Source organism: Pteropus medius, unplaced genomic scaffold, assembly GCF_902729225.1.
Source record: "Pteropus medius unplaced genomic scaffold, Ma_sr-lr_union100, whole genome shotgun sequence".
Classification (NCBI taxonomy): Eukaryota; Metazoa; Chordata; class Mammalia; order Chiroptera; family Pteropodidae; genus Pteropus; species Pteropus medius.
Window position 1 is genome coordinate 8,787,007 of NW_024349224.1, and position 20,559 is coordinate 8,807,565.

Sequence of the window (20,559 nt, forward strand, 5' to 3'; positions counted from 1 at the left end):
GTCCTCTACTTGGACACCTAATGTGTGCTAAGTCAGCAACGGAAAGCATATCTAACCCACACCTTAAGGTTGCTCCACGTTCCCGATAAGGACATGGAGGTTCCGGAAAGCTGACTAACTTGCCCACCTGTGCTCTGTCATACCCCAAGGGACGCCCAAGGTAGGAACGCGCCTGAAGAGTCACTGAAGGGCCAAAGACACCCTGAGGCTTTTAAGAAAACAAATCTCTAGATTTTTATCTTTTTCTTGTTAAGCCTACATCAAGACACTCGGGTCCTTCCTCCCCCAGCCCTCTTCCCAGCCCACCCCCGCCTCAGTATCCCTATCCGCCGACCAGGTGGAAGAGTCTTCGTTCCTCCTAACTCTCTCTATTGGGGGTCGCTGTGAGGATCAACTTCGCTCCCCAAAAGCAAGGATTGGAGTGACGGAGGCGGGCTAGAGGGGATTCCTGTCTTCTGGAAGGAGTGAAAAAGCCGCCTGTCGGCACCTGCTACCCAAAAGCCTCCGGCTATGGTACCGCCCCCGGGCCCCGCTCCCGGCCGCGCGCCGAGAGAGCACTGGCCCTTTAAGAGCGGCGGCGGCCGCGGCGCGGGGAGGAGGGCTGGGAGCGCCGCGAGCTGCGCCGAACTCGCCGGGGACGTCGGGCGCCGGTTCCCTGGCTCGCTCGCTCGCTCCGACCAGCTCCCTGCGCCTCCGCCCGGGACTGCGCGGGGGCCCGGGCCCGGTCGGGCGCTGGGCGAGCAGAGTCCCCGGGCGGGAGGCGCGCGCGCTGGGCAGCGCCCGGCCCCGGGCATGGACAGAGGGAGCTGGGCGCGCAGGGGGCGCCGCGGAACCGGGCGGCCGGAGCGCTGAGCCAGACAAAGGCTCAGGAGTTGCGCTTGCTCTCGGGAGCCGGGCCCCGGGCGCCCAGGCTGCGGGACCCGGCGGCGGCCCTCTCCCCCGCGGGCCGGCTCCGCGGGCCGGGATCTGCCTCGCCCGCTTCTCCTCGAGCGTGGGAATTTGCCGAGGGTACCTAAGCGGCTCTGGCCGGCACCAGAACCGGGAGGTCTGCCGTGCGCCCGCCGGGCGAGGAGCCAGGGAGCGTCGCAAGTTTCCGAGACGCGTGCGGGGACCCGGTGCCGGCGAGGGGCGAGCCCCGCGTGCAGCACTCCGGGCCGGGCTGGGCGCCGAGAGCATGGGCAGCGACCGGAGCGCGCCCGGACCGCCGGCCTGGGCAAGCAGCCTCCTCGGTGGCCGGGAGGCGGCGGTGCGACCGCGGCTGCTGCCGCTGCTACTGGTGCTTCTGGGCTTCCTGGGCCACAGCGCAGCGGCGGAGGACGCAGAAGTCAAAGCCGAGGTGAGGACCCCAGTTCTGTCTCTTTGCCGTGGCTTGGGGGGACTTCAGAAGGGGGGGAGGGAGCCACGCCCGCAGCCTTAGGCTAGGAGGTAGAGGGTGCGGAGACTAGCCCCCAGTCCCCAGGGGAGGGGGGTGAAGGAAAGGGGCCAGGCACGCTGCCCCTCCCCAGCTCGCTTTCTGCAGAGGCGCACCTCCTTCCAAACCCTGGCGGGTGTAGGACTTGCGCCCACTCTCCACCCCTCCAGCCCTGCCCTGGGCACTGACGCGCCCCAGCCCGCGTCCGGGAGCCGCTCCTGCCTCCCCAAGCCCTTGCTTCCCTCCTTCCCTCCTTCCCCGGAGCCCAGTTCCTCGAGAGCCCTGCGGGCGCGGTGACGCTCTTTGTGGATGGGGAGAGGGCTGCCCTGGGAGAACCGCGGGTGGAGCAGGAAGCGCTCCCGCCTAGGTGAGCCCCGGTTCTGGGGGACTCGGAGCCGCGCGCAGCGGGCGGGGATGAGGGGAAGAGGTGCGAACCTCCGAGGCAACAGACTCGGGTCGCAGGGGCACTTTGCCGACTTTCCTGGGCTCGTGCACGGAAGCCGCGCCAGGCACGGCCAGCTGGAGTCCGAGACAGAGACCCAGCCTCCCCGGCGCTTCCTCCCACCAGAGCCCCTGCGCCGAGACCCGGTGCGCAGAAGGCGGACTCTGCACATCTTTTCACCGGGAGCCCGCCTTACGTCCCTACGGGGCCCCCTCTCTGGATCAGTCCTGTGGGTTATCAGGTGCGGCCTCTTGACGCAGGGCTGGGTCCAGCCAGCACCCCGGCCCCATGGGGTGGCCCAGCACCGTCTTTCCGAGCAGGGATAGTGAGAACACCAGCTCCGTTGCCCCAGAGCAAAAGAGGGGTTCACTCTTAACCCACTTCTAAAACCCCACTCCCTGCCTCAGACTAGGAGAGGAGTCGGGGCGGGGGCGTGGAGACCCGCCTCCGTGCCCTTGCGCCGGCCTGGAGCCTCCCGCTGCCCGCCGCGGCCTGAGTGCGGTTTCTATTTGCAGCGGGCCGGTGCTCCCTCCCAGCCCCACGCGGCTTCCCCACCTCCCCTCGCTGCCTGGGAGATTTTTCCAATGGTAGCCTGCCCCTCCCCGCCCTACTTTAATAAAAGCTTGGAGGAAGGGCAGGGAATTCCTCCCGGCTCAAGTTACACCTCTCGGCCAGCTCCCCACCTGCTCTGCCCTCCCTCCCTGGCCAGGCCGGGGAGAGATGCAAGGAGCCAGGTCACCGCCTGAGGTGGAGTAGTTGCCCAGCCCACGCCCAGTCCAGCTGCACCCCCTCATTCATGCAGACAGGGACCTCCTGCTGTTGGGGATTCCCTCAGCCTGTGACCCAGGTACTAGTAGGTGAAGAGTGTTTGGGCCCACCTGCTACTCTCCAGAGTGGAGAACCAAAGAATTGCCAGTCACAGACCCACGCTTAAGCAGTTTCCAAATCTTAGGAATGGCATCTCTGCACAGAAAGCAGTTATGGAACAAGCTGGAATTTGGTTGCCATACATTCTGAATTGGCATCCTAAATGGCCAGAAGCCGGGGCACTGGGACCTGTGGTATGAGGGGCTTCATTTTCTCTTTCCTTTGCCTCTGCTCCTAGGGAGTACCCATAGCCCAGGGCCTGCACTGGGGCCATGAACCATGGCCCTACTTTGGTGGCATGGTTAGAGTCTGTGAGTGACCTACAACCTCTCTCCTAGGGAAAATTTGGGTTGGGCTGTTACTGGAAGAGACTCTAGAAGGTTATGGGGACCCTTGGATTTTGGAAGCCAAGGTAATTTAGGGCTAGAGACAGGGTTGTCCCAGCTCCTAGAATAGGCTTTGGGGTACAGGCTATTCCTTGGAGTCCTATCAGGTCTGGGCCCAAAGAGTTGAATGGCTTCAGCAGCCAGCACATTTGCCAGGAGGCTGTGGGACAGCTGTCCCTACGTCCGTCCACACTCTTTATGGGCCAGTCCTAGGACTCCTGGGCCTGGCCTTTACTCTGTGTCCAGAGCTTCTCTCCCTTGGGGATGGGCCCTGGTCCTCACCCCACAATCCCCACGGCTCCAGGCTTCAGGGCAGGTCATGGCTGGGTCCTTCTCAGAGCATCCTGGTAACTGAGCCAAGGCCAGCCCCTCTCCCTCCCAGGGCAGAAACCACAGGAGTTTCACTAGACTTAAGGAATGAGGGAGTCCGGCCCGTGCTGGGAGCCGCAGATACCTAAAACCCCACAGCCTAAACAAGGCTGTCTTCCTGGGGAAAGCCACCACTGAGCTACTCTGCCCTGTCTCACTCCTTCCTTTGAATGTCAGGTCCTAGTCTCCAGCCGTTCTGAGCCAGAGCCCCATTTCCCCACATGGATGAAGGCCTCAGCTGACTGAGGTGCCAGCAGTAGCGCCTGGCCTCTCCAGCCTGAGGGTCCAGTACCCCTTCAGATCTCTGTCCTGCTCTGGCCGGCTACAGCACCAAGCCTGCTTAAGTGCCTTTGGTTTTCACCAGAGAAGCTATGGTCTCTTCCCACTCACCTCCTCCTCTCCAGGCATAACCTCGGGCCCTCAGCCTGCCCCAAGGTGACTTGGCTTATAGAGTTCATAGGTGTGGCGCAATTGCCACTAAAACATGGACACACTCACCTTCCCTGAACAGACTCCCGCATACCTTCCTTGCCCCTACCTGGGTGGGGATCAGCTTGAATTCTGATTCCGACCTTTCGATATGACGGGGTGAGCCATAGCCCCAGGCCTCTTGTGCTCCAGTCTCCGCTGGCACTTCCCTGCTGGCCCCTGGGGGATCCACACTTGTGCTCTTCATAATACCCTTTCTTAAAGTGAAGTAGAAACTACAGAGGCCCCGTGCCCACCCTTGAGGAAAACGTGAGAGCCTTGTCCTTGGAATCCTACAGAAGCTGCATCTTCTCTCCTCCTACCCATCCCTGTTTTTCAGCCTGTTCTCCTCTTATTCCTAACAAACCACCCCTCCATAATCTATTTCAAAACACTCAGAGAGCTGGGCTGGTTGACACAACCAAGGACCCAGGATCCATGGCCCCTCATGCCCAGCCCTTTGCCAGGTCCCTGTGTTCGGACTGGCTGAGGTCCCGTCAATCAGCTGCCTCCTTGCAAAGAACAGCGCAGTCAGCATGTGCTCCTTGTCTGAACAGCGAATGAGTCCCACCTACCCATTCTGACCTTTGGACATAAACACCTTCCTCTGCCCCACCCCAAGGAGAGTGAAGAGGAAAGAGCACAGAAGCACACCCAGGCCCCACAAAGAAGCCTTCCTATGAACCCCAGCACCCACTCCGCAGGTTCTCTGATGCCAGCTCGGTAGGGCAAAGCTGCCAGGTGCCTGGCTCTGGCCACCCCCATCATGTCCCTTTTGTTGCTGATCCAGATGTTCCCCGCCATCGTCACCTGTGCCCAGCTGGAGTTTGGCTTCTGCCTGAGGCCAGCCATGGTGGTCCGTATGGGGCGCAGATTGGAGTTGGTGCCCTAGATTGGATATTCATGTTCCCCCAGCATTCATATGCTGAAACCTAGTTCCGAGGGTGGTGATTTTAGGAGGCGGAGCCTTCGGAAGGTGATTAGTTGTTGAGTACAGAGCCATCGTGAATGAGATTGGTGCTCTTATAAAAGCTGCCTGAGAAGGCTCCCTTGCCCCTTCCACCATGCAAGGATGCAGTGAGAAGGTGGCAGTTGGCAACCAGGAAGCGGGCCTTCACCAGAATCTGACCGTGCTGGCACCCCGATCCTGGACTTTCAGCCTCCAGAACCATGAGAAAGCAATGTGTGTTGCTATAAGCGACCCAGCTTATGAGGTTTTTGTTATAGCAGCCCAAATGGACAAAGATAGTTGACATCTTCAATACCGTCCCAAGATTTACGTGGCTTACGCAGCCAGCTACTCAGGCAGGGGCCAAGCTCTCTCTGCCTTAAGCCAGGAGATGTGTTCTCTGAGTCAGCAGAAGCGGAGAGGGATCAGAGGCTCTCTGCTTGTACCCTTCTCTACCGCAGAGGGCCTTGGGGGGACTCTACAGATGAATGTAAGGATCTGGGGCCCAGAAGGAGGCCAAACACTCCAGGCCTGCAGCATACAACAGGCGCCTTCTGGTCAGACAAGCCACCCTGAGTTAGGGCTCATGCGAGGCCACTCCCTAGAAAGACACTGGTTCCAGGGATGCCTGGGCCCTTTGAGGGAGGGAGCCCAGAGTTTGCAGCCTCGGGCAAGAACATCAGAACTGTGCAAGCCGGGCCTGGATCAGAGAGACAAGGCGATGCCTCCCTGGGTCTCAGCAATTAACCGGCCCTTGGATGTGCCCCACATCCCACTGCATCTGATGGCTGAGCTGCCGCAGCCGGGGCGCCTGGAGGCCAGGGTCTGGATCAGCTCTCCAGGCTGGCCCTTAGCCCTGGGCGCCAGGCTATCCTCTCAGGAGTTATTGCCACCCCGGAGAGGTGAGAGCCAGCTGCATGGCCAGCACTTGTGAGCATGGCACCTGGCGCATAAGAAGCACTTGCAAAATGGTGACAAAACAGTGACAGGAACAAATGGCATTTGCTGTTGGGCAAGTCATCAAACTCATCTGAGCCTCGGTTTCCCAGTCTATGAAATGAGAATAGTAATGGCGTCTACTGAATGGAGTTATTGGGAAGATTCGGTGTGTTTACGTGTAAAAACGTGGCCCTCACATGGGCCCAGTAGAATCAGGTGCTATTTTTGAGCACCGTCAAAATATTTGGTTCTGTCCTGAGCGTGGTCTAGAGTTGTTTTGTAAGCATTTTCACATTTAATCCTGGAATTGACTCTAAGTGCAGGTGCTGTCATTACCCCATTGTACAGAAGAGGAAACTGAGACTGTGAGGTGAGAAATTGCACCAAATTCCCCAGCCAGGGAGTAGCGGAGCTGGGATTTGAACCCAGTCAGTCTAGCTTGGAGCCTGAGCTCCCTGCCTCCATGCTGGATTAAAGGCTGCAGGGCAGAAGTGCCACCAAGCAGGAGCCTGCTGGGCCCGAGCCAGGTAGGAAGGAGGTGGCGGAGGTAGAGCTGAGTGAGCCTGGAGCTCTCCCCCGACCTGCCCAGCCACCCGGGCTCTGTCCTATGGACAGTCCTTTCCGGGAGACAACACCTAAGGGGGTTTCCAGGTGCGGCCCCTGACCTGGCCCCCGGCCAACCTGAAACCACTAGCAAACAGGGCTCTTTTCACACCTGCCCACTGGCAGAGGACCCGTTTCTGTGACTTCCTCCAGATTAAAGAGTGCGGGGCAGGCCGGGAGTAAAGAAGTGACAGAGACTTGGATTGTCTTTCCTGCGTCCCTGGCCACACATCCCCCACCCTGCCCACTGTCCCTGCCACCAGAGCCCCTGAATGCACCTGCATCTTTCCCATGGTGAAGGGTGGTTCTTCTAGAGCTGCTTCAATGTGGACCACGTTGTCTCTAGAGGTGGTAAATGACCCACCAAGGACGGGTGGCCTGGCTTGGTGCTCCTTACTTCACTGGCCTTGGGACTGGTCATCGTGTCTCTGTGTTCCCACCCCTGTACAGCCATTGGGGAAGGAAAATTTTGACCCTATTCTGCAGAGGAGGGACGGGGGGTCGGAGACGTCTTGGTCCCCTTCCATTCCTCGGAGGCCTGTTCTGCAGACAAACGGTCAGGACCAAGAGGCAGATTTCTGCTCAGCCTGAAGAGGAGCTGACAGTCCTAGCTGCCCAAAGATAGAGTGGGCTACCTTGGTGGCAGTCAGCACCCCATCCCTGCAGGGGTACAGACTGCTTGGGTCCCTAGCCCAGCTGTGCTCCATGGCAGTGAGGTAGCTGGATTTGATGGCCTCGTGGTCCCTTCTGGCCTGAGACTGGATGGAGGAGTCTAGGCCTACTTGGGGTCACCTAGCTGGTGGTTGGGCTCCTGGTTTAGATGCCTTGGACAGGGGTGGGCTGGATGGGCCTGGGGTGCATGTTCTGCCTCTGCAAGGTTTATGACGCTCCCAGGCTCATCATCCCGTCTGGCACCAGCTCTGTGCTGGCATGGCCTTGGCCTGCTCCCAACAGCCCTAGATGGCGATACTTGGCGGGGAGATGGGCACAGCGAGGCCCTCATAGTGCTCTGAAAGGCCCATCACCGGTGGGCCCCCAAGGTGCCCTTTGTGCCTGCCTGGGCGACCCTGCCCAAGTCCTCTCGGGCTGCACGGAGAGCCATGGGTGACAGAAGGAAAGCAGAGCCCAGCAGATTGTCCTTATCGCACAAGGTCTGATAAGGCCCCGGGTGGGAGGAGCCGGCTGGAGGAGCTGGCTGTGGTGACTGCAGCAGCACTTGCCCCCTGCCCCCACGGCTGCTTAATGCTCCGTATTGATCTGGAGGCTCCTTCTCAGACACACCCTCCCTGCAGGCCTGCCTTGGCATTGTCTCAGCACCCTGGGGGGCAGCCCTGCTGATGTGGCCCAGCGCCCAGGCCCAGCCAGGGATGTGGAGGTGGGGAAGATTAGACGCCCTCCCCCAGTGCTATGCTGGGCACTGTGCCTGAGAAAGGCCAGGGCCCAGTGTCCCCAGCCTCAGGCCAAGAGGAGCTGGTGCTGCTTCACAAGCAGCCTGGTCCAGTAGCGCTGCTTATGAGCTCTAGCTTTAGCCAGCTCAGCTGTGCGACCCTGGGTGGGCTACTCGCCCCTCTGAGCCTCACTGTCAGTGTAGTGGGAATGGGGTACTGGTTAGCACTGAAAGGGATGATTGGGTGGAGTGGCTGGCCTGGCCCATGGCAGATTCTTAGCCCTTGGCTGCTGCAGGGTGTGCTGCAGGTAGGAGGGGGCCCTCGTGGGCCCTCTTCAGAACCTTCCCTGCTTCCCACTGGACAGTGACCCGCGTGGAGGAGGTTCTCCCTATTCTGCCACTTACTGACCTCTCCCAGCCTCAGTTTCCCCACCTGAAAGACAAAGCTGCACCTGCTTGGCTCACTCTACCTACGAGACTAGGTAACGGGAGGGAAGGAGACACCTTGTGTAAGAGACCACAGTTACAGCCTTCACCAGTAGGAGCAGCAAGGGCTGGAGCAGAGCCCCTCCCCCACTTTGAGACCAAGAGGTCAGTCATGACCTTGGAAATCACTCCCTACTTTTTTTTCCAATGGCAGCAGGGCACCTCAGGAAGCTGGGGCTTAGGGTACAAGTAGCCCCTCCTCACAGCCCCTGCCGTGCACCTGTGTACCCCTGTCCCATTCTGTCTTTTCCCTCCACGCCCTCACCATCCTAACCTCCTGGGCTTGTCACACTTAGCACAGCAGTAAGGCTCTGTTGGCAGGCCGGCTCCGTCAGCTGCTTTGCCTTGTCATCCAGGGGTTTGGCTGCTCTGGGCCAAGATTGTGCTGCTGCTTACCCTACGCCTGCCACCGGTTCTCAGCTTTGGCTTCTCTCTGTGTCCGTGGCCACAGGGCGTTTGTCACCAGGAGGCTGAGGGTTCAGGGCTTGGCTGATACTGAGATGGAATCCCTGAGACTCCAAGGTGCTCATCCGTGTGCAGGAGGGTGCACAGGCACCCCTGGGACCTTCCCATCAGCCCCTGACCTGCCCTCAGAGTTAAATCCCTGCCCCCCCACCCCCGCCACCCCTCTGCTGAGCTCTGGAGCTCTACCTTGCAGACAGGCCCAACCCCCTCCCTTACCCTCCCCAGGGCCCCAGCCTGAGCCTCCCCCATCCCTGCCCTCCTCCTGTCACTCTGCAGACACCGCTAATCAGCCCCTTGGTGGCCTGTGATTGCGTTCCCTGAGATATTTTTACCTTATGCAAATAGGTGATGTAGAGGTGCCCTCATCTGTCAGCGGGCAGCCCCATCTCTCCCCCTACCTCTGGATGAATCACTTTCACTGCTGGAGCTGGCTGAGCATCATGGCCTGGCCTTCTAGATCTCTCCAAGCTTCTTCAGGAAAATCATGTCCATTAAGGGTGGTGGGCTATCCCCCCTTATATGCATTGCACACAGGAGCTTCAGGAATGGGCTCCTGTGCTTGGGAAGAACAGGGAGAGTGCCCATGACACTGCCAATGTCTGATGGAACTCGGGGAAGGTGGCCTGGGCCAGAGGGGTGAGGGGAGCTGGCAAGGGAGGCATGGCTCTCCCAGCCCCCCTAGCTGCCCTGCCCCTCACCCGAGGCTGCGTGGCACTCAGGCCCTGTTGGAGCCTGGAACTTTCAACCCTGTTGGTAGAGGCAAACAGCTGCCACTCCAAGGACAGCCAGATAGTCCCCCAGCCTGTCATTACTGGTACATTTATTGAGCACCAGGGGCCTGGCCAGGTGCCAGCACTGGGCTGACAGGTGACACTGGTGGCAGACAGATGTGAGCGTGACTCTGGCCAGCTGACACATGGCTGTCAGCCCGGAATAGCCACCATGTCCGGCCACCATCCTGCTTGTGGGCCCTTGGTGTGCAGCTCTCACCTTCCAGGGCCTCTCAGAGAACAGGCCAGCAGATTCCCTTAGTCTGAGGACCTTTGAAGACCCACGGTGGGCCGTGAAAGATACAGAAAACACACTTTCATGTGGCCAAGGCCCACAGCAGCCCCTGACCTCTGTGCCACCAGCCTCCCACACTGGTCATCATGCTCTTGTGGCCTTCGGGAGATGAGGCGGGCAGGGCAGAGTCCCCTTTCTTACCACAGCTCAGCGTGGCTCATTGAGAGTCCCTCCTGTCCTAGTGGGGGAGACAAACAATAAACAGCTAAGTAAATGTATGGTGTGTCGGTTAGTGACAAGTACAGGGAAGGAGGAGGAGGGCAGGTACAGCAAGTGGGGGTCTTTTTTACATAGCGTTGTCAGGGAGCACTTCTCTGGTAAGGCAGAGACCTGGAAAAAAATGGAGGTGTGAGCCATGCAGCTGTCCGGGAGAGTACTCGGGCAGCAGGAACAGCAAGTGCAAAGGGCCTGAGGCAGGAGAGTGCCTGGCTGGGTGGGTGAGCACTCAGGTGGGATCAAGTAGTGAGGGCCTGGGCGCTCCTGTGAAAATTGGCTTTCCCTCTGAGATGAGAAGTGTGGAGACCAGACCTGACTTACAAAGGCTGTTTGCTCTGGCTCTTGTGTGACAACAGACCGCAGGAGGAGGAAGCAGGGAGGTGGGCGTGGCTCTGGTGTGATGGCGGTGGCGGTGGTCAGCAGTGGTCGGATGCAGGCGTATGCGTGGGGAGTCAGCCGTGCAGGGACCTGCTGACCAGGTCGTGGTCTCTGTCCTTTGTAGAACTGGCTGCGGCTCTATGGCTACCTGCCCCAGCCCAGCCGCTACATGTCCACCATGCGCTCCGCCCAGATCCTGGCCTCGGCCCTCGCCGAGATGCAGCGCTTCTACGGGATCCCTGTCACCGGCGTGCTCGACGAGGAGACCAAGGCGTGAGTCCCTCTGTGGGCCCTTCCCAGACCCCACCGGCCCCTGCCCTCCTTGTGGCCTGCTCTCATGAGGCCTTGGCATGCGGGGTTTCTAGAAAAAATGACCTAGATAAGAGATGGCAAACACTTTGGTCCTCCATCCCAGCTCAGACTGGTTGGGAGTGGCCGTCTAAAGCCTTGTGTTGAGAAAGCAGCCGAGGCCAAACGCGGGCGTGGCTGCAGGGAGCATAGGATTGATTAGTGATGTCTGCCACAGGCATGGGAATTGGAAGATGCAGCACACATGCCCTGGACGGGACAGCCTAGCTAGGCCTTGCTCTGGATCTGACAGAGGGAATGTGACCCAAAGCCACACCCTCGATGAGCAAGGAAAAGAGACCTCAGGAATAACTGTCCCATTCCTGCATGACGCTGGCGAGAAGGGGCTCACGTTTGTGGAAGACTGGCACCCAGTCTTCCGGTACAAGATCATTATACCCATTTTCTTGATGAGGAGAGTGAAGCTCAGCTAATCTTACTCACCTTCCCTACCACACTGATATAAGAGGCAGCTGAAGGTCGCAGGCAGGAGGGTGAAGAAGGTGGACTGCCTGGAGGAGGCTCTGTGTTCACTCCTCCACGCCTGTGACCCAGGTGGATGAAGCGGCCCCGCTGTGGGGTGCCAGACCAGTTCGGGGTACGTGTGAAAGCCAATCTGCGGCGGCGGAAGCGCTATGCCCTCACTGGCAGGAAGTGGAACAACCCTCACCTGACCTTCAGGTAGGGACACCCCGCTGTCCAGGGTGGCATCCCTCCCAGGACATCTCGCCTGGGCTGAGGCCTCGGGCTTCCCAGCAGGCTTGTCTGGAAGGTTTCCTTTCCCAGCAGCACCCACCAGAGTGCCTCGCAAAGGCGGTCTGTCTCCACTCTGCTCCCACACCCAGGCTGACAAGGGCCGCACACCCTAGGCACACCCTAGTCTCCCTCTGGAGAAGGTCAGGCCCCTTGCAGCTGCTTCCACTTTCTCCTCATTCCCTCCCTCCTCTCACCCACCAGCAGCCCGCACTGGCCTCACAGGCCCAGATGGGCTCCTGCCCCGATACAAACATGGCCTCCATGGTGCAGGGCATGGGGCTTCAGGCCCCTGTGGGGTGTGGGAGAGCAGGGGTCCGGAATTCCAGCATCTGTCAGGTGGGCAGGCAGCAAATCACACCCCTCTGAGCCTCTAGCATGCAGTGGTCCCCAAGGGCTTCTCCTCCTGTTCCAGTCTAGCCATGGCCCCACCGGAGCTCCATCTCTCGAGGAGTAGCCTCTTAGACCCCAGGCCCCCAGAGTGAATTCATGGTCCATCCGGCTTTATCGGAGGTCTGTCCAGCACACAGACACTTAATCTGGTTTACATGGCCCCTAACAGGGCTCCTCACGCTTCACCATGTGCAGACCCAGTGGCACATGTTCTAATGAGTTCATTCATTTAATCCTCACAGGGACTCTGACGAAACCAGTCCCTTCCTGTTCCCAGTTTACAAATGAAGAAACTCAAATTCAGAGAGACTAACTCACTTTCCCAAGGTCACACAGATAGTGTTAGAACGTGGCCTTGAACTTAGGTCAGCCTGACCCTGGAGCCCAACATTCAGAACCACTAGGCCTGTGTTCCCCAAACCTCAGCCATGTGCATCCGTCTTTCTAGGTCTGTCTTTCTACTACGTATCACCTGTACGTTTATTTACTTATGTTTTCTTACTTAAAATAAGCTTATTTGGCACAATGAAACCTTATCTGGGGATATCTTAATGAACTCCTGGCTTTGACGTGTTTGTTCCCTTTTTCAAATTCACCTCCGAGTGAACTAATGATAGCTGTCGGGCATTGCTACCAGTTCAGATCTTATGTGTGTTCCGTGGGACCACGAGTCCCGGTCTCCAAACCATTGGGTGCCAGCAGTGGACACTAGCCCCAGGCCCTGGGTTCACTCCCATGTCTCCCCACTCACCTGCAGCATCCAGAACTACACAGAGAAGCTGGGCTGGTACCACTCGCTGGAGGCGGTTCGCAGGGCCTTCCGAGTGTGGGAGCAGGCCACACCCCTGGTCTTCCAGGAGGTACCCTACGAGGACATCCGGCTGCGGCGGCAGAAGGAGGCTGACATCATGGTACTCTTTGCCTCTGGCTTCCATGGCGACAGCTCACCCTTTGATGGCACGGGCGGCTTTCTGGCCCACGCCTATTTCCCTGGCCCTGGTCTGGGCGGGGACACCCATTTCGACGCAGATGAGCCCTGGACCTTCTCCAGCACTGACCTAGATGGTGAGATCAGCTGGCCAGTGCGAGGGCACGGGAGGCAGAGCAGACGCTGCAGGGCTGGGAGGGGGCACTTCCCCTGTGCTGTTCTCCAGAGCACTGACACTTGGTCTCGGGCCATTGTCCCACCGTCTCCAAGGGGTGGCAGGGAGGGGAAGGGATCATTCTCAGGTGGGGAGGTTGGAGGCCCAGAAGTCAGAGCAGCTCAGCCTCCTCTAAGAGTGAGGCAAAGGCAGGTTCTCTGGCAGCCTCGGCTCACAGTCTGGGGTGGCCAGGTCCTGGGCCAGGCCTGAGCCGACCGTGGTGCTTGTCCCCGCTGCAGGAAATAACCTCTTCCTGGTAGCAGTGCACGAGCTGGGCCACGCTCTGGGGCTAGAGCACTCGAACAACCCCAGCGCCATCATGGCACCATTCTACCAGTGGATGGACACCGACAATTTCCAGCTGCCCGAGGATGACCTCCGGGGCATCCAGCAGCTGTATGGTGAGTGGGTGGCACAGGCGCGGCCAAGGGACTCTGCATGCCTGCTCTCGACTGCCAGCCCTACGAGGTGTAGGTACCACTGCTGTCCCCATTTTGCAGATGAGGAATCTGAGGCCCAGAGAGGATTAGTGACTTGTCCACATCACTCAGTGAGTAAATGATGGTGCCAGAAATCAAACTCAGGGCTGGCCAGCTGACTCCAGGGCCTGGCCCTCACCCTGGGCTCACACCCAGAGCTCTCGCAGTGGCTCCAGGCTTGGGCTTTCAGAGGACACAGGTGGCCCCAGGGCCCCTCACAGACATCCCTTTTCTCCTCAGCCCCAGTGATATTCTTATCAGACCAAGGGTGCCTCTGGGTTTCCAGGACCCTATTCCTTCTAGTGTCACTTCTGGCCCGAGCCTGTCCCGGGCTCTCTAGTGAGTGTTGGTTTACCACTTCCTAGTGGCCTTGAGGCGGGTGACACCAACGCCCACACACCAGGGCTCACCCAAGAAAGCCTCTAGTAGTGAAGTCTCCCAAGGGCTAGTTTGGGTCCCTGAGGGGAAGTGGAGACAAGGGCAGCCTCAGAGGCACAGTGACCCACGCCCAGTGTGGGGCGGTCAAGGAGGGGGCTGTATGTAAAAGGATGGAGGTCTTCCTGAGGGTGATGGGGGAGGGGTCTGCTGCAGACAGACAGGGCATTTCATTTGGGGTACATGTCTTTCCAGGGTGGAGGCCCCCGAATCTCAGGGTTCTGAGTAGGAGAACCTGGAGTCCTGGCTGGGTTCTGGGGCTGCCCCCTCACTTCCTGTTCCCTTCTGGCTCTATAGGCACCCCAGACGGTCAGCCACAGCCTACCCGGCCTCTCCCCACTGTGACAGCCCGGCGGCCAGGCCGGCCAGACCATCGGCCCCCCAGGCCCCCCCAGCCCCCACCCCCAGGTGGGAAGCCAGAGTGGCCCCCAAAGGCAGGACCCCCAGTGCAGCCCCGACCCACGGAGCGGCCTGACCAGTATGGCCCCAACATCTGCGACGGGGACTTCGACACAGTGGCCATGCTGCGTGGGGAGATGTTCGTGTTCAAGGTCTGGCCCTTGCCCTTGCCCTTGCCCATGCCTCCCTCAGCCCCTTGGCCCAGGCTCAGAGCAGGAGAGCTCCCCCCACCCCACCCCCAGAGCCCTGCGCACCTCGCTGCTTGGCACCCCCACCCCTCACTGAGCAGCCCCTGGGGAGCCATCTTCCCTAGACTGGGAAGAAACCAGCTTGAGGGATGAAGGACAAGGGATTTGCGGGGGTCACACAGCAAGCCCAGGGGTCTGCCACACTCATCCGCCCGCCCACTCCACCCAGGGCTCTCTGCCTCTGGTGCTGCCCTTAGGATCTCAGTGGCCTCCCCTGGACACCCCCTGACCCAGGGAGGGGTGGCTTCAGGAGGGGCGGCTTCAGGAGGGGCCTCTCCCAGGCCAAAGCAGCGTGCACGCTCTGTCCCCTCACGCACACACCCTCCCCAGGGCCGCTGGTTCTGGCGGGTACGGCACAACCGCGTCCTGGACAACTACCCCATGCCCATCGGGCACTTCTGGCGTGGTCTGCCAGGTGACATCAGTGCTGCCTACGAGCGCCAGGATGGGCGTTTTGTCTTTTTCAAAGGTGAGCGGGCGTTGGTGGGAGCGGCTGGGCAGCCTTCCTGCCCCATCCTCTGACCCAGCTGGGCCTGAGGTGACAGAGAGCAAAGGGCTGTGTTACATGGACCAAGGCAGTAACCCTGAGGGATCCCCAGCCCTGCTGGCCTGAGCCTCAACAAGGCAGGAGCTCCCCAAAGACAGGGCTGGGCCCAACTAAAAGTGGGGAGCCCTGGGCTGTGCGCTGGGGTGCCCCAGCGGTACAGCCTCCAGACCGAGAGGACGGGCAGGGCTCCCCGTCTTTTCTGTCTCTACAAGAACTGTGTGGGGGTATTCACATGGGGATGCAGGGCCATGTACAGTGTGAGCGGTGTGTGTGCCGCCGTGAGAGCCTCACATGCGGGTAGACGAGCAGTCACAGGTGTCCATGGGTGCAGAGGCACGTGATGCAAGGGTGAGTGCATTGTATATTGTGGTGTGTGGGGTGGAAGTGTGGTTGTGTATAATTGTGTGTGTGTGTGTGTGTGTGGGGTGGAAGTGTGGTTGTGTATAATTGTGTGTGTGTGTGTGTGTGTGTGTGTGTGTGTGTGTGTGTGTGTCTGTGGTCAGTGTGGCGGTGAAAGTGAATGGATTTGTGAGCCCAGAATAGCATCCCCCTTGCCCCCTTCCTGCCCAGTCCCCTCAGCCCCAGACCTGTCCTCACTCACCTCCCTCTCCTCCCACAGGTGACCGCTACTGGCTCTTCCGGGAAGCGAACCTAGAGCCTGGCTACCCACAGCCGCTGGCCAGCTATGGCCTGGGCATCCCCTATGACCGCATCGACACGGCCATCTGGTGGGAGCCCACAGGCCACACCTTCTTCTTCCAAGAGGACAGGTGAGCGCCCTCTCCCCTGAAGGGAAAAGACTCCAAATGGGCCACATACCCCCGACCTACCCGGAGAGAGCTCAGTGCCCGTGGGGAATGCACTCCGGGCCCTAGCAGGCCCATAGTTCGGTGCTTTTGGTCACAGGTACTGGCGCTTCAATGAGGAGACACAACGTGGAGATCCAGGATACCCCAAGCCCATCAGCGTCTGGCAGGGGATCCCCGTCTCCCCTAAGGGGGCCTTCCTGAGCAATGATGCAGGTACCAAGGCCAGCACTCTTCCCAGCACGCAGCATCCCCCTCCTCCACACATGGGACAGGGCTTGCCCGAGGTCCGCAGACATTGTGACGGCATGCAGAGGGGGACACAGCTGTGTCAGGCCCTGGGAGTTTCTGGAGCATGACTGCCCTGGTTCCCCCCGCTTCATCACCATCCCCTTTTTACAGACAGCCAAACCACGGAGTTTGAGTAAAGGGCCCCAAATCCCACAAGGAAGTTATAGAGTCAGGAGTCCCACCCAGGCCTGCCTGTGTCCAGAGCTGGCACTCGGAACCACCCTGCTCCCCGCAGAGTCCAGCTGCCTTGGGCAGCCCACAGGGAGCCTGGAGCCTGAGCTTGGCTCAGAGAGATGGAGCGAGAGTCCTTCCAGGGTGCCCCACTTACCCGCCTGGAAGGGAAGCCTGATCTCTGTCATTATAACCCAGCGACAGGGAGCTGTGGCTTTTACTTCTCCAGCAGGGTCTCTGGTGAGTTTAAGAAAAACCATGGCCCTGGCTCTCAGATTCCAGGTTCTCAGACTCAGGGGAGACCCTGCAGGCTTCGCCAGGTGCTCGGCGGGTCACACGGCTTCTGTGTGTGAAGGCATCACTCTGCAGCCTCTCTGATGTCACTGTGCTCAGCAGAGCATAGACTCGTCCCATGATTCAAACCTGGCCCTTCCTGGGGCCGATGGGATGTGGCACAGTTCCCAAGGCTGGAGAGCTGGGCCAAGGCAAGGTTGGGCTCCGCGCCAAGGCCTACTGCACACTGTATCTTGTGGGGTGAAACCAGTCCTGGGATGGGACAGCAAGGTCCCCTGACTGCAGCCCCCAATCCAGCAGGCTGTAGGACCCTCTTCCCATGCTCTGCCCTAGTCAATGTCAGCCTAGCTAGGAAGCATTCTAGTGGTGCACTTGACCCAAGCCCAGCCCCTCTCTGAGCCTGATGTGGCTCCTATAAGTTGGGAAGGGGCAGATTTGAAAATGCTAAGGGAAGCAAGTGAGAAGAAGGGTGTTTTAAAGCCAGGGACCCTTCAGCACATCCTGGTCTCCTGCGAGGATCTCTGGCCGGCGAGTGGGTGGGGCCTGACACCACTCTGGCCTGCTTGCCCCCTGCAGCCTACACCTACTTCTACAAGGGCACCAAATACTGGAAGTTCGACAACGAGCGCATGCGCATGGAGCCCGGCTACCCCAAGTCCATCCTGCGGGACTTCATGGGCTGCCAAGAGTACGTGGAGCCGGGACCCCGATGGCCCGATGTGGCCCGTCCGCCCTTCAACCCCGATGGGGGTGCAGAGCCTGGGGCAGGCGGTGACAGCCAGGAGGGCGATGAGGGCCACGAGGCTGGCCCGGGTACCGGGGAGGGGGACTCTGGGGCCGGCAAGGACGGGGGCAGCCGCGTGGTGGTGCAGATGGAGGAGGTGACACGGACAGTGAATATGGTGATGGTGCTGGTGCCTCCGCTGCTGCTGCTGCTGTTCATCCTGGGCCTCACCTATGCCCTGGTGCAGATGCAGCGCAAGGGCGCACCGCGCATGCTCCTGTACTGCAAGCGCTCTCTGCAGGAGTGGGTCTGACCCGCGCAGGCCCCTCCTGCTCCTCACGGTGCTAAGGGGCCAGGCTGGCCGTGCCTGTGGTTCTGAGGTGGTTCCTGGGGCACCGAGCAAGAGCCTTCGGTTGGCTCCCTCCGCCCCTGGGTGGGGGTGATCCCCCCAGGTCCTCTAACATCCCTGCCAGCCCTTCCCCCCCATTGTTTATTTATGCCCAGGTATCTTTTTTTTTTTTTTTTGCACACTAACTGAGCATTTGTTTTGACTTTCCTGACCAGGGGCAGCCCCTCGGGGCAGCGGGTTAGAGCTTTCTAAATGGAGTTTTGCTCTGGACAGGGAATTAGGCCCCCACCCACCTCTGGCGGGGCCATAGCCAGCCGAGTGGAGGGTCCGAGGGCCCAGATGGGAATGTGGCTGAGCAGCTGTCTGGGTTCTTCCCACCCCGGGCCCTCCACGGCCTGAGCCCTGCCAGAACCTCGAGCTCTGTTGGCTTTGGAGACTAGTGGGGCCTAAATGGTCTCCACCCGCCTGAGTCTCTCTCTGCCTTAGGAAGAGCTTTCACCCAGGGCCAGCTCCAGGCCGGAGGGGACAGAGGGCAAGGTCACCACTGGCTGTGAGTCTGTGTTGAGTTTTGGTTCCTTCCCAACCCACCTCTGACAACCCCAGCAGGCGGGTTCCTTGTGCCTAAAAACCCCACCCGCCCATGGCCAGCCAAGGGGCCAGCAGCCCCCCACTCCCACGTACCCCTTGAGCCCATACCTCTTTTTCTCTCTGGAGAAGGGGTTCTGGACCTGTTTTACCAAGGACCAAAGGGGGTCTTCCAAGGCCTCTCCACCCCCGGAGCCCCGCCCCCCAGGCTGGGCCTCCAGCCCCCTGTTCACTTTCTCGTCTCTGAGCTGCAATGCACCTGGGCTCCTTCCCGGAGCCTCCTCCCACCCTCTCTCAACCACACCACTGTCCTCAGGGGGCTCAGCCTCACTGGCGTGAGGCTCCGGCTGCCAGTGTCCTGGCTTTCCTGGGGAGAGGGTTCTGATAGGTGCCCAGGCTGGGGTGGTGGACGTCCACAGAGTGTGCCCACTTGTGAGGTACCCACAGCCCACCACGTTCCAGGCTTGGGGCTTCCTCCCCTCCAGCTCCCTGTCCCTCAGGGCAGCAGCTTATCTCCCTCACAGACTACGGGAGAGGGCTGTGTAGTCCCCGAAGGAGCCCACCGTAGAAGCGCACTGTGGCCCATAGACTCCTCCTGGGCTTAGCCCTGAGGGCAGAGACGCTTCCTCCTTCTTTTCCCTCCCAAAGCGAGCAGAGGCAAGGCTGCTATGGGAAATGGTACTGTATAGCCGGTTCTGTCCCCTCTGCTTCCCACAGCCCTGAGCAAGTGGGTCTGCCACCCAGAACCCAAGGCCCCCGGAGGGAGGGGCTCCTCGTGGGCTGGCCCCGTGTGCAGATCCAACAGCTTCCTCCCCCCTCCGTCCTCAGAACCAGAGAGTCAGCCAAGGGGCGGAGGGGTGTCCATGTCCACCCCCTATGTTTCTTTCTGTAAATAATCAGCACTGATTAAATTGTATGGCCGGCGAGTGTGACCTCCTTTGTAAGAGGCCTTGGGCCAGAGCTCATAGCTGGAGGAGTGCAGGTGACAGAGCGAGTCCAGGCTGGGGTTGGGGACTTGCCCCCACACCAAAGAAACCTCATTCCCAGTTTTGTGGGGGCCCCGTCCCAGTGGCTGGGGTAGGAGTGGGAGGTAGCCGCCCTCAACAGACCTGAGGAGAGCAGGGCAGGGGACTGGGGGTGGCCCCGCCAGGCTGGGGCAGGGAAGGCATAGGGAAGATGCTCATCATCCATTCGTGGTGAGGAAGGGCAACCCAGCTTCCCACGTGCCTTTCATGTCTAACCAGGCCAGGCCGCCTGACCCCTCACCCATCCAGACTGGGTTCTGGGCGGCCTGAAGGCCCAGCTTGCACGGGAAGGAGATGGGAAAGGGTGTCACTGTGGATTCCGGAAGTTCCCCTCACCACGTGCTCTGCTCCAAGGGTGAGGGGGCACCCAAGACCCGCCCTCTAGTCTTTGAAGCAGTAGAAAAATCTTACCCTGGGCAGGGTGCAGATGATGCCCAGGAGGCAAGGACTGCCATCCCCTTGGGTCTGGGTGAGCTTTGGACCCCAGGTCTGTCCTCTGGGCCAAGCCTATTGGGCACCAGCATGCACCCCCCAGGAAGGCAGTGATCAGCCATAGTGGGGTCCCACCCCAACCATGGAGCAGCCCATGCCTCCACAGCTCCTCAGGCAGGTCCTTCAACCTGTTCTAGGCCCCATCCTCCCCCACAGCAGAGAACCCCCTCCCTGGCCCCTCAATCCCACCCTTTCCTCTCTTTGTTTTGAAAACTGGCTGAGGAGAGTAGGAAATGCTGGCCCTGGGAAGCCCCGAAGGCCTCTCAGCCTCAGCTAGAAAACAGCCTGCTAGCTCCCCCACCCCAGGGGCCTTGGCAGGCCGCATGGGGGTCCAGGGCGGAGACCATCTTGTCAGCTTTCCTGTGGCAGAAGCCACAGGGCCCCACCCAGGTCTGCCTTCTGCCTGAAGCCTTAGGGTCACTCAGAAGCCCAGAGGTCACCAGGCAGGTGGAGGGCAGTGTGGCGGCTCCAGGATGAGAAGGGAGAGGATGAAGGGCCTCTCACATTGAGCTCTTCCTTAGAGCCCAGGCCGGAGGAGAGACTTGGCAGAGGCGTCAGTGCCTCAGGAAATTGCCTGAGGAGTCTTCCACCCCCAAGCTCTCCAGTAAAATCCCAAAGAAACCCAGTGGCTCCAGGAACAGCCTATC

At 60.1% G+C, this 20,559-nt stretch overlaps 1 protein-coding gene across 1 annotated transcript; it reads left to right on the forward strand.

The window, feature by feature from the left end:
- The first annotated feature begins 430 nt into the window (after nt 1-430).
- On the forward strand, nt 431-19,321 carry MMP15 (matrix metallopeptidase 15). Its single transcript, XM_039880990.1, has 10 exons — nt 431-1,336; nt 10,556-10,704; nt 11,335-11,460; nt 12,683-12,990; nt 13,307-13,468; nt 14,279-14,532; nt 14,959-15,097; nt 15,795-15,945; nt 16,082-16,197; nt 17,314-19,321. Exons 1-10 carry the CDS (start codon nt 1,175-1,177, stop codon nt 17,772-17,774), a joined length of 2,028 nt encoding a protein of 675 aa, XP_039736924.1. The 5' UTR covers nt 431-1,174; the 3' UTR covers nt 17,775-19,321.
- Nucleotides 19,322-20,559: the final 1,238 nt, after the last annotated feature.